This window comes from Bufo bufo, chromosome 8 (genome assembly GCF_905171765.1).
Source record: "Bufo bufo chromosome 8, aBufBuf1.1, whole genome shotgun sequence".
Classification (NCBI taxonomy): Eukaryota; Metazoa; Chordata; class Amphibia; order Anura; family Bufonidae; genus Bufo; species Bufo bufo.
In genome coordinates, this window is record NC_053396.1 from 17,616,496 (window position 1) to 17,630,901 (window position 14,406).

Here is a 14,406-nt window from a genome sequence, read left to right on the forward strand (position 1 = left end):
TTATCCCCCTTTGGGAGCTAGAACCTAGGATCTTTTGATCCCTTGTTCTATTCACCCTAAAGCCTCCTGCACACGACCGTATGGCTTTTTCAGTGTTTTGCGGTCCGTTTTTCACGGATCCGTTGTTCCGGTTTTTGTTTCTGTTCCGTTTTTCCGTATGGCATATACAGTATACAGTAATTACATAGAAAAAATTGGGCTGGGGATAAAATTTTCAATAGATGGTTCCGCAAAACGGAACGGATACAGAAGACATACGGATGCATTTCCGTATGTGTCCCGTTTTGTTTGCGGACCCATTGACTTGAATAGAGCCACGGAACGTGATTTGCGGGCAATAATAGGACAAGTTCTATCTCTCAACTGAACGGAAACTAAATGTATACGGAGTACATTTCGTTTTTTTTGCGGAACCATTGAAATAAATGGTTCTGTATACGGAACGCAAAAAACGGCCCGTAAATGGAAAAAAACAAAAAACGGTTGTGTGCAGGAGGCCTAAAAGAGATGTATTAGGGTGAACAGGATTTTCACATGCTCCCTGCTGCGCTGTGCACAAAGCAGGGAGGGTGCCATGGCTGCCACGGAAGGTTTCACAAGCGTCCCTAAGGGCGCATTCACACGACTGCGCCGTGTTTTGTAGTCCGCAAATTGCGGATTCGCAAAACACGGATGCCACTCATGTGCGTTCCGCAATTTGCGGAACAGAACGGGCGGCCCACTATAGAAATGCCTATTCTTGTCCAAGACTTGCTCTATATTTTTTGCAAACCGCGGAACGGAAGAACGGATGTGGACAGCAGAGGGTGTACTGTCCGCATCTTTTGCGGCCCCATTGAAATCAATGGACTTTTGCGGAACGGATGCGGACTCATTTATACGGTCGTGTGAATGAGCCCTAACTCCACAGATGCCGCGATCAGCGTTGATTGCGGCACCTGAGGAGTTAAATTACGGGGTTCGGCGGGATCGCTGTTCCCCGTCATTGTGGCCGGGTGCCTGCTGTATGATACATCTGTCGCGTATGGAGTACAGCAGCAGCCCGCTCCATACCTCAACCACTGTGATGTACCGGTATGGTTAAAGGGGTTGTCCAGGATCAATATCAATAGTGAAATACTTGACAATCCCTTTAAAGGGGTCATTTATCACTGAAGACTTTATCTGCAGACCCCACGGTGCGGCCGGACCCACGATGGAAATCATATCAGATCCCTGCCGCTGGGTCCCGGCTCTGCCATGGCTCCTGGGTCTCTCCAGTCAACGTCCAATGATTGGCCACAGTGGTGACCTGCATCATGTCATTGGGTCATGTGACACGTCACCGCAGCGGCCGCTCATTGGCTTCAGCGGCCATGGGACTCGCATCAAACCAGATGTTAACTTGGGGAGACCCCAGACCTGCGGCGCCTGAGGGGGAGAGAAAGAGCCAGAAACCAGGAGAGGGGATCAGGTAGGACTACATTCACATGACAGTGAAAAAAATGGCCATAAAAAACACCATTTTCACATCCATTTTCTGGCTGTCTGGCCCCTTTTAATGGTATTTTTGCATCCATTTTTAACGCCAGTTTTTTATTTTTTATTAAATCTCAACCCCTGCAGTATACATAATGTGCCCTGGGGCGGCCTCTAGCATTAATAATGTGCAGTTTGTTTGTTTTTTATGCCAAAAAATAAATAAATAAATTGACTCACGTCATCCACTTGCACGTGCAGAGGCAGGCTGCTCTGGAGTGATGACATCACCATGCACTCCCAGCATAATGGTGACATCATCACGCTGGGACCGCAGGTCCTTCAGCATCAAGGGAGGAGCGTCAGCTTCTGCGCGTGCAAGTGGATGAGATGAGTAATTTTTTACAAATTTTAACCCCCTAAAAGGCCATTAGACAGGTGCGCTAAACGGTCCCATTGAATAGCGCATATGTCCTATTTTTTTTATGGCCGCTATTCACTGGACGTTAAAGAACAGGCATGTAAATAGCCCCCATAGACTGTAGCCTAAGTATGGTTCCCACCGTGGGTCCAGCCACACTGGAGGTGGGGGGGGGGGTGTCTGCACAAAGGGTCCCCCAAGGATAAACAACCCCTGGTTTCAGGGAGGATGGCTGTATTAAGCTCATTTTCTCTACATGTGTGGATCCTACGGACGGAGCTGTGTGACAAATGGCCGCATTCCCAGCCGCTTGCAAGGACACAGCGATAAGATTAGAGGGTGGAAACTCTGCTCTAAAAGTCCAGGTCACTTGCGTCAAGTCAGACATTTGGGGTCATGTCAAAAACGAGTGCATGAAGGAAAGGATAAGATCCAGCCAAAGCATCATTTTGGTCTCCAGATGCTGCGAAAGGACAGCTCTCAGCATGCCCCGGCATGCTGAGAGTTGTAGTCTTGCGACAGCTGGACGGCCACGCGCTGGAGACCTCCATACTGGTAGAGGTCAGGTGCACCTTAGTGGGTTTCCTGTTACCTGCTCTTGCTTCAGGCTCCTCTGGGTTTCATGCTCCTGTCTCTGGAGTTCTTCCAATTTACTCGGCTCGTTCTTCGTTTCCCAGTATCTGAAGCAACCAAGAAATCACGTCAGGAGACGCCGTGTGTGTGGGTGCCACACGTATCGGGGAAATGGGTGTCAGCTGAGCTACAAGCAGAAGAGAGACCACCGTGCCCCTACTGACAGAGGCTTCTCTTTCCACTTGTGGCCACCGTGGCCTGTGCAAAAGGAAAATGGGACTTTTGTCTTCCCATTCGCTGGGGTCAGACACTTGTCTATAATGGAAAGCTATGGAATGTCCTAATACACTGTGTGTTTCAATCCTGATCATGTGTTACATTGTATCGGTGCAGGTAACATGCATCAGATCGGATTGTCTGGTCTCTATATAATGGTATGACTACTAGTTTTCTAGTTTGGATGTAAAAACAAGAGTATTTCCATTCACTGGCAGCAAACAAAGATCTTGAAAATGGTGAGGGGGATTGAAACATGTATTAGAATAAGGGGTCATACACACGTATTTTTTTTTTTTGCCTGTGTCCGTTCCATTTAAAAAAAAATTTGCGGCCCTTATACGAAACGATTCATTTCAATAGGGCCGGAAAAAAAACCCGGATATGTCCGCAAATCCGTTCCTCCAAAAAACAGAACATGTCCTTTTGTTGTCCGTTTTCCGGATAAGGACAGGCATTGTTACAATGGATCCACAAACAGATGTAACACAGACGTCACATGGATGTCAGCATTTTTTTTTTGGGCGGATCAGTGATTTGCGGACCGCAAAATACATACTGTGGTGTGCATGAGCCCTTATCTTGAATCTTGCCTTAAGAAATGCAATGCCGTGCAAAGATGATGTGATGGCTGGGGGCAGACTGTTAGCGATTCCGACCCCCCGGGGAGTTTCCCCTTTATACTTCTTTCATTCTTTAACAGGTCCCACACTTTTGTCTTTAGCCATAGACCCTTAGACGCCACCGCAATTGTCATTCCGCCCCTGTGCAGACTGTCTGCAGTGCACAAGATATCAAGTGCGACAGTGCAGTACAATGTGTGGTTTACAGCCAACTTAGAACAGTTGTGGCCTAAGAAGAGCAGAGCTGTGTCTGTCTCGTCTAGTTCCACACTGGATAAGAACATGAGATTACTTAGAACTGAATAAGATGCCATCCAGTAATACAGAACTGGATGAGTTGCCTAGAGTAACCTAGTTTTGAATAGGACACCTAATGGAACATAGAACTGGATGAGACACCTTGAGCAGCCTAGGAATGGATAAGTCATCTAGAGCAAACTAGAATTAATCTAGAGTACTATAGAACTGGATGAGACACCTTGAGTAACCAACAACTGAATAAGACACCTAGAGTAATCTAGAACTGAATAAGACAACTAGATTAATACAGAACTGTATGAAACACATAGAGCAACCTATAACTGAATAAGACACCTGGAGTAACCTAGGACTCAATAAGACAACTAGAGTAATAAAGAACTGTATGAAACACCTACAGTAACCTAAAAATGAATAAGACACCTGGAGTAACTTAGAACTGGATGAGACACCTAAAGTAGCCTTTAACTGGATGAGACACCTACAGTACCTAGAACTGAATAAGACACCTAGAGTAACGTACAATTGAATAAGACACCTAGAGTAACGTACAATTGAATAAGACACCTAGAGTAATTTAGAACTGGATGGGACACCTAGTATAACCTAGAACTGAATAAAAAAAAAACTAGAGTAATGTAGAATTAAATAAGACACCTAGAGTAATATAGAACTGGATGAGACACTTAGAGTAACCTAGAACATAGTCCACTTAGCCTATGTGTGGCTAAGGAAAGCTTTCTCACATCTTCTGGTGATTTAGCAGGGCCAATTCTGCCTTGGTCTTCTCTTTAAGAGCTTCTTCCCGGAGCCGGAGGAGAGCGGTCTGGTGTCTAGCACGCAATTCCTCTTCTCGGAGATACTGCTGTGACATCTCCAGGGTGAAACGCGTGAACATGTTCGGGGAACCGTAAAACTCGCCAACCTCACTCCACTGTAAATGAGATAAAACCTATGACTGAGCATTGTAGGTCATGAGTTAGGCCAAAATGTCATATACACCCCAGATGTTACCTTGTCCTAAAGTGCATGGAAGAAATGTATGTGCCCCCCCCCCCTCACTCTTCCAGAACCGACGCACCGGAGAGCACAGCTCAGTATGTGCGCGCAGAGGTCGCTGTTCCCTATAGAAACCCTTTATAAAAGCCGCTGCTTCAATAATAAAACAGCAAAATGATACTAACAATAGGCAAAACATTCAACATCGGATCCAGCATGAGAGAAGCTCCACCTGCTGGTCACCAGAGGAAATAGCAAGTGGAGGACTTTTTTTTTCTCTAAGCACAAGAATAACGGAAAAGCAAATCATCGTTGAAGGGGTCGACTCATCACTACAACCCCTATCAGGGCATATGGACATGATAGGGTGCAAGTGCGGGACCCTTCTTTAACGCTCAAAGCAGAGACATGCTAACCGGTCCATGCATTACATGGTCATCCATTCATTTAAATGGATGCAGGTAATGCCACATTTCACCTGTAGAGGCCGCTGCACTGCAAATGAGCAATCGGTGGCAAACTCTCAGCTCTGATGTTAAAGGGGTAGTCTGTGACGGGATGATTACCTTGCTGGTGGAGTCTGTGGCCGGTTCTGTGTGATCCCAGGAATGCTCCAGGCTTATTGTTTCAGTAGGTGCCGCACTCGCTACATAAAGGAAGAATTTAATTTTGATATTAGAAGAATGGACAGATTAGGACTCCAGGGAGGCCTATGACACCCCTGTCCAGACATGGGTACAGGACTTTTGTTAGACGGGCCCCACAAGAAAAAAATAGCTCAGTAGATCACAACGATCGGGGTGATCTGGCAGTGTTTAATTCCCCTACAGCACCACCGCAGGGCAAATGAAGTATTACAAGGTGTTCATTTAAATCAAAATCAGTCGGATGTCTCTGTATTGCACATATGTTCCGTGTCCTCTAGACAGAGAAATATCTCTTTATCGACAGAGGTGCAGTAGGACAATCTTACAAAATCTCACCAACCTGGGGTCCTGGCATTTCTCACCAACCTGGGGTCCTGGCATTTCTCACCAACCTGGGGTCCTGGCATTTCTCACCAACCTGGGGTCCTGGCATTTCTCACCAACCTGGGGTCCTGGCATTTCTCACCAACCTGGGGTCCTGGCATTTCTCACCAACCTGGGGTCCTGGCATTTCTCACCAACCTGGGGTCCTGGCATTTCTCACCAACCTGGGGTCCTGGCATTTCTCACCAACCTGGGGTCCTGGCATTTCTCACCAACCTGAGGTCCTAGAATTTCTGAACTATAGGGTTCTCTCTCCATCCTATTCGCATGCCACATGGTCACAAGCCACCCAGGAAACTATATAAAGAAACTCCCACCATTGGACAGTATATGATCCAGCAAGGACCATATACAGATGCCTGGGAGGCACATGGCAGTGCCATATAGTAGTAATGGGCAGAAAAAGCCAGACGTGTGATGGGTGGCGTCTGTGATCTTGGACCAATGCTTGCAGATTGGAAAGGCTCTATAAAGAGATTTAACCCCTTAGGCACTGCGCAGAGACTTCTGTTACTGGGAACTGACACAGCGGTGTGCATGGCCCTCTGCGTGGTGCCAAAGGGCTATGATTCATGTACAGAGCCCCATCATTCTAGAGATCAGATACCGTCCCAAATCACAGTTCAATGTCCGTAATGTGTGCTGATTCCTGAGGCTCCAACGGCTGGACCCCCAGATACTTATCACCTCTCCATGAGATCATAAAGTGGGACAGCCCCTGTAAGCCTAAGGATTGACAACCGCTTTCCTAAATCAGAAACGTGCTGAGATCAGTAGTCACTTCCCTTTACCCACACTACTGTGCGCCTTAGGCCTCATTCACATGGCCGTTGTTTTGGTCCACATCCGAGCCGCAAATGCGGACCCATTCACTTCAATGGGTCCGCAAAAGATGCGGACAGCACTCCGTGTGCTGTCCGCATCCGTTGCTCCGTTCCGTAGCCCCGTAAAAAAAATATAACATGTCCTATTCTGTGACCGGACTAACGCTGCCCGCGCTGCGCTCGTCTAATTCCCTATGTGCCGCCATTTTTTCTCATCTCAAACGATCTGAAATCTCTGCTCCGTATATTATAAGTATAAATTTGAATACATAGTCTGTTTCCGTATAATCAACATACTGGTGCCGTGCTCTGTGATTGGACTAACATTTCCCACGCCGCGCTCGCGTAATTCCATAGACTGCGAAACGCACATCGGGCTAACACGTGTCCTTTTTCCCTTAAGGTTCTGTATATTATTGCGATTTTGATTTAGGCACTTTGGGACACGATTCTTTATACTCATATCTATTTTACTAACCCGCTGGGGTCAGTTGGGGGATGCCCTCGTGCCCTGTATACTTATTTGTCTCATATGCACCATTACATGTATGTGAACCTAGTGTTACCTTCCCCGGGAGTTCTGCACTCGTTCAATGGTTCTTTGTCATAATTGGGCAGCAATATTACCAACTACTTCGGTTGGTTTTAATGGGTTTAATATGGATTGCGATGGCCATTTTGTATATTATTTATTATATGTGCTAATAAAGATTGTTTTGTGATATATATTTTGTTCTTTATCTTTTACATTACGTTACTTTATTACTATATTTTATTTGTAGGTATTATGGATTTGTTTGGATATATGGTTCGGGTTATTTTGCGATATGGAGGTACAATTTTGGTGGGTGTTAATCCGAAATCTCTGCTCTGTATACTATATGTATATACTTGAACGCATCGTCTGTATCCATAATCACGGGCACTGCCCGCGCCGCGCTTGTCTGATCATCTCAAATGTTCTGAAATCTGTGCTCCATATACTATAGGTGTGTGTATATATATATATATATATATACACACACACACTGTATGCACACCCATGGTCTGCATCCGTATAGTGAACATACTGGTACCGTGCACCGTCCGTGACTGGACCAACATTGCCCACGCCGCGCTTGTCTGATTCCATATGTGCAGTCATTTTTTCTCATCTCAAATTATCTGAAACCTGTGCTCCATATACTATAGGTGTATATATATATACACACACACACTGTATGCATACCCACGGTCTGCATCCATATAATGAACATACTGGTACCGTGCACCGTCCGTGACTGGACCAACATTGCCCACGCCGCGCTTGTCTGATTCCATATGTGCAGTCATTTTTTCTCATCTCAAATTATCTGAAACCTGTGCTCCATATACTATAGGTGTATATATATATACACACACACACTGTATGCATACCCACGGTCTGCATCCATATAATGAACATACTAGTACCGTGCACCGTCCGTGACTGGACTGACATTGCCCGCGCCGCGCTTGTCTGATTCCATATGTGCAGTCATTTTTTCTCATCTCAAATGATCTGAAACCTGTGCTCCATATACTATAGGTGTATATATATATATACACACACACACACACACTGTATGCATACCCACGGTCTGCATCCATATAATGAACATACTGGTACCGTGCACCGTCCGTGACTGGACTGACATTGCCCGCGCCGCGCTTGTCTGATTCCATATGTGCAGTCATTTTTTCTCATCTCAAATTATCTGAAACCTGTGCTCCATATACTATAGGTGTATATATATATATACACACACACACACACACACACACACACTGTATGCATACCCACGGTCTGCATCCATATAATGAACATACTGGTACGGTGCACCGTCCGTGACTGGACTGACATTGCCCGCGCCGCGCTCGGCTAATTCCATAAGTGCAGCCATTTTTCCGCACCTCAAACGATCTGAACTCTCTGCTCTGTATACTATACATATACACATATATCCATAGTCTGTATCCGTATCATCAACATACTGGTACCGTGCGAAGTGACCGGACTGACGTTGCCCGCGCCGCGCTGGTCCAATTCCACACATGCGCCTAATCCAGCTCCAAACCTGCAATAAAGCATAACGGGACGGGATATCAGGCTCTTGTGTTTTTAGCAGAAGGTCAGCCAGTCGCAAGGCGACTACTACAACCCCAGAGTGCTAGAAGAAAATGGGAGTAGTGAGTGATGCGGAGCAATCAGATTGGTAATGTCAAGCGCTTGATTTATCCCCGGCCGTTAAAGCTGGCAGTCTCCCTGTCTGGCTCCGAGTATTGATAAATCCTCCCCTCCGACTCCTTCCAATAGGAATAATACGAGTAATGCATTCCTGGTAAGACAGCATTAAGTCATGTTGTAATGTCATTGCTCTTGTTGATCCCTTTTCCTGAAGTGAATTTGGAAGCCGGGGAGGGCCGGGCCGGGGGGAGCTGGATCCTCTCCAGGTAATTACTGGTAAAAGGTTGAACGTTTCTCTGCCCTGTTATCCAAATGGCATGTGTGTAATCAGCGAAAGCCCCCGCCAGCTTTGAACTTGTTCTTTAAAGATTATATAGGCCTGATTAGATTGTTTAGGGGGCTTTATTTCGGCACAATCTGATTACTTACACCCTCTGCGGCATTTTTAGAACCTTTTTTTCCATTTCTTAATTGGACCTAAAGACTTGTAAGGAGGGCCTGCCAAGCCTTCCAGCCTAATTCTCATGCAGTTTAGTTATTTCCGCAGTTAATGTTCCTCTATTTAGCAGGCGAACAGCTGGTTTGCACGGTATGGCGGTGTAGGGATTAATGTTTTATGTATATGTTTGGCCCAGGCCGTCCCCTCTCCGTCCTTTGTTTGCTTATGTTGTGCTGCCTGTGGGGGCACTTGGGTCCCTTATGATGAGTGCAGGGGGCTCCTGTGCAAATTCTTGCCCTTTTGGTTAAATACTACAAATCATAGAACCGTGTAAAGTGCCTAAATAACGCCACCATATAATGTGCACAAATCTCAATTAATATTGTCCTACAGTGGGGAAATAACATTCCCATACAGTGCTAAATAACATTGTCATACAGTGCCCAAATTTCCATACTGTGTCCAAATAATATTGCCATACAGTGCACACATAAGATCGCTATACAATGCCCAAAGTACATCGCCATACAGTGCCTAAATAAGCCATACAGTGTCCAAATAACATAGCCATACAGTGCCCAAATAACATCGCCATACAGTGTCCAAATAACATAGCCATACAGTGTCCAAATAACACTGCCATACAGTGCCCAAATAAGACTGCCATACAGTGCCTAAATAACATAGCCATACGGTGTCCAAATAATATAGCCATACAGTGCCCATATAACATCGCCATACAGTGCCTAAATAAGCCATACAGTGTCCAAATAACATAGCCATACAGTGCCCAAATAACATCGCCATACAGTGTCCAAATAACATAGCCATACAGTGTCCAAATAACACTGCCATACAGTGCCCAAATAAGACTGCCATACAGTGCCTAAATAACATAGCCATACGGTGTCCAAATAATATAGCCATACAGTGCCCATATAACATCGCCATACAGTGCCCATATAACATCGCCATACAGTGCCCAAATAACATCGCCATACAGTGCCCATATAACATCGCCATACAGTGCCCATATAACATCGCCATACAGTGCCTATATAACATCGCCATACAGTGCCCAAATAACATCGCCATACAGTGCCTAAATAAGCCATACAGTGTCCAAATAACATAGCCATACAGTGTCCAAATAACACTGCCATACAGTGCCCAAATAAGACTGCCATACAGTGCCTAAATAACATAGCCATACGGTGTCCAAATAATATAGCCATACAGTGCCCATATAACATCGCCATACAGTACCCATATAACATCGCCATACAGTGCCCATATAACATAGCCATACAGTGCCCATATAACATCGCCATACAGTGCCCATATAACATAGCCATACAGTGCCCATATAACATCGCCATACAGTGCCCATATAACATAGCCATACAGTGCCCATATAACATCGCCATACAGTGCCCATATAACATCGCCATACAGTGCCCATATAACATCGCCATACAGTGTCCATATAACATCGCCATACAGTGCCCATATAACATAGCCATACAGTGCCCATATAACATCGCCATACAGTGCCCATATAACATAGCCATACAGTGCCCATATAACATAGCCATACAGTGCCCATATAACATCGCCATACAGTGCCCATATAACATAGCCATACAGTGCCCATATAACATCGCCATACAGTGCCCATATAACATAGCCATACAGTGCCCATATAACATCGCCATACAGTGCCTATATAACATCGCCATACAGTGCCCATATAACATAGCCATACAGTGCCCATATAACATAGCCATACAGTGCCCATATAACATCGCCATACAGTGCCCATATAACATCGCCATACAGTGTCCATATAACATCACCATACAGTGCCCATATAACATTGTCTTACAGTGTCCACAGTTGTCAGGAAATTGCTCATAATGCAATTCTTTAAAATACTTTTTAAAGTTACCTACCATAGAAGCAGACTAAGCCACTGCTATGAGGACCTGGGGAAGGGGGGCCCGGAGCTCAACTGTTTCTCCTTTTCCCCTCCTGACATGAAAAAACTGCATTTTCCAGAAGCTGCCACCAGGGGGAGCTCAAAGATTTTTTTTTTACAGCTTCTCTAAAAATCAATGGTACCTGTGTACATTCCTATGGAGTGAGCTCCCCCTAGTGGTGGCTGCAGACAGACAGTTTCATGATACACTGTGGGAAGGGAAACAGAACGAGTGCCCTATTTGCAAACCACCTGTTCCCCTTTTCTGGCTTAGAAGTCGAACAAAGGGGGGGGGGGGGGGGGGGGGGGGGAGTTGATTATGCAGGGGGTCTACATTAACTTGAGCTATTGGGCCCTATGAGATCTGTGTACGCCCTGACCCAAGGACACAGGAGGGCCCGCCGGGCGGCTTGATGATGAGAGCCGGCCTAGAACAATTACACCCGACTCCCGGGATGATTTTTCTCCCTCTAATGGAGACAAGTAGTCACTTAAGGGCTGCACAATCTGCCACTTCTCAAGCCGCGCCGTATCCCGAAAGTGCTCGCTCAGCAATATCTGACAATCAGGGGGGGCCCAAGGCGCTGTTTTCCGATGCAATTGTATGCGATTAACTAATTCACTGCTGGCCAAGCCTGCCCCACGCTGATGTGGATGGCAGCGGTAACATGGACATAACATGTCTTCACATCATGAGCCCTGGTAATGGCATCAAAATCAGATATGCTCCTCTTAAAGGGGTTGTCCGGGTGTTTAATATTGATGTCCTCAGGATAGGCCATTGATATCAGATTGGTGGGGGGGGGGGGGGGGGTCTAACTGCTGGCGCGCCCTGCCGATCAGCTGTTTGAAGAGGGTGCAGCTCTCACGCCCTAGGCTAGTCACACAACCTAGGTACAGCTCAGTGCAATACCAAGCACCGCCACTATACAAAGTATGGCGCTGTGCTTGGTAACATTCCAGATAATCAGATATCCTGAGGATTGGTGATCAATATTAAACACCCAGAAAACCCCTTGGATTTTTTTCAACTTAAAGGGACATTCCCAGTATGGACAGATATTGTCATAAAATGTCTGATAGATGCAGGCGCTACCTCTGGTGAGGTGGTCTCTGGGACCTGCATCTATCAGACATACATGTCCACGCTGTCGGGACCCCCAGAACAATGTGGCCATAGTGCTTGAAGCCCCTTGGACACGGCACAGAGAGACCATACACATAAGATAAGGCGCCCGAACCTGCCGATTCCTGCGGGATTTGGTCCATCTCCAGGACCCCTCCATGAAAGATGGAGACGACAGACGAATCAGGAATGTCACCCTATCATCCCGAAGAGGCGGGAAACCTACCCATCATTTCCACTTTCTTGACCACGGCTGTGGTGACGGTGTCCGCCCGTTTCGAGCCCTGGACCCTGCAAGAGAAAAGAAATGTCTGGATTACAAGCCCTAAATAACAACCAGCAATGGTGGCCAATTCTGAGCAGACAGGGCGGAAGCCAAGAGTTAGGTGGTGACGTGCCACGGCCACTATCCCGTGATACTCGAGATCTCCCTGAAAATGCATCAAAAGTTCTACCTGCCGGCGGTGACGTCTCATCACTTCCTCCAGGCCCCTCTGAGCCTCCGCGGCCTCCGTCTCTGCTCTCAGCCTCAGTGCAGCCAGGTCCTTTTCTTGTTGCTGAAGCTGAGCCTACGGGGTCAGAAATATATCTAAAAAAGTTTGTCGGCACCTTTTATCTGCTGAGGTGCAAGCTTAGGTTCCTTCACCAGGCACCGTGGCATACCTACAGCGGACCCCTATGTGCCCAGCTGGCAGCTGACAATGTCCTAGAAGTTCCCACTGTGGCCACCAGAGGGAGCTCACTACATATAAAATGTATAAATTCAATACTAGCTTTATAAATCAGCTCGCAGTTAGCTCCACCTGGTGGTGACTGCTCATAGCCAATATTACATCATTTGTAGAGATAACATGAGGAAATTAACCGGAACAAAATTTTGGACCTAAAAGTGGACTGGTGTAATGGAGAGTGCCAAGGTTTTTTAAAGGGAGATTCGTACCTATGACACTAGCTGACCGTTTGCACGTGCGCTTGGCAGCTGAAGGCATCTGTGTTGGTCCCGTATTCATGTTTTACTATATGCAAATGAGTCTCTAGGAGCAACGGGGGCGTTGCCCTTACACCTAGAGGCTCCGCTCTCTACAACTGCTGTGCCCTCTGCACTTTTTATTGACAGGGCCAAGCATGCTGACATTTTCACTACCTGCGGAGCGGCAGTTGCAGAGAGAGCAGAGCCTCTAGGTGTAACGGCAACGCCCCCATTGCTCCTAGAGGCTCATTTGCATATATTAAAACTTTTCATTTTTTTCAGCAGTGCGGGCACAGAGGAACATGGGACCAACACAGATGTCTTCAGCTGCCAAGCGCACATGTAACAGGTCAGCCAGAGTCATAGGGACAAAACTGCTGACAGATGCCCTTTAAAGGGGTTCTCTGAACATATCCCCGTTTTCACCCAGGCAGCCCCCCTGATATGAGGATCGCTCCGATGCTCTCCTTTGCCCTGTGCTGAATCGCGCAGGACAAGGGTTGTTTGTTTATATTTTTACACCGTTAAGCGGAGGCTTCCTCCTAGCAGTGTTCCTGGTGACATCACCGCCACTGATGGGCGGGCTTTAGCAGTTTTACAGGCTAGGGCAGCAGTAAAGCCCGCCCATTAGTGCGGTGATGTCACCGGGCTCGCTGCCTCCTCCGCCTAGCTTACCCATGGAGAGCTCGGTACGTCACCGGATCTCCAGAAAAAGCCGATTCAGCTCAGGGCAATGGAGGGCATCGGAGCATAAAATAGTCCGATCCTCATATCAGGGGGCCTGCCTGGGTGAAAAAAGGGGAAATATTCAGGTTCAGCTGTGAACCCGGACAACCCCTTTAAGTATTGAAGATCTATCCTTGGGATAACAGATCCATATCGGATTGGTGGGGGCCCCATTTTCGGAATCCCTGCTGATCAGCTGCTTGATGGAACTGTACAGCTCTTCACATACTTGTATTCGGGGCGCTATCTCCATCCGTCTGCCTGGAGAGGAGGAGGATCCCTCATGATGCGGTGTTCCTCGCTTCCCCTTCTTTTCTGCAGAGAAACCACATGGTGCGTCAGATTCACGTCATGTGCTGTTGAGGACCTTCCTAGAGCCGCACGTTCGTATCCCTTTAAGGCGGCCATAAACTTTAGGGCACGTTCACATGCCGCGGGTCAAAGTCGCAACTGCACCAAGACGGGACGTGTTAATTCTTGGAGTAGTGTCCAGACAGA

General features: G+C 46.8%; 1 protein-coding gene across 1 annotated transcript in view; it reads right to left on the minus strand.

The window, feature by feature from the left end:
- The window catches only part of CCDC187 (coiled-coil domain containing 187), a 61,962-nt gene that overhangs the window by 20,738 nt on the left and 26,818 nt on the right, over positions 1-14,406 (minus strand). Inside the window, exons 15-21 of the mRNA XM_040404781.1 lie at positions 14,138-14,223; positions 12,668-12,781; positions 12,439-12,503; positions 8,477-8,559; positions 5,175-5,254; positions 4,356-4,543; positions 2,472-2,559 (exon numbers count right to left, since the gene is read on the minus strand). Of these exons, the coding sequence (XP_040260715.1) occupies positions 2,472-2,559; positions 4,356-4,543; positions 5,175-5,254; positions 8,477-8,559; positions 12,439-12,503; positions 12,668-12,781; positions 14,138-14,223 (704 nt within the window). The remainder of the gene's footprint in view (positions 1-2,471; positions 2,560-4,355; positions 4,544-5,174; positions 5,255-8,476; positions 8,560-12,438; positions 12,504-12,667; positions 12,782-14,137; positions 14,224-14,406) is intronic.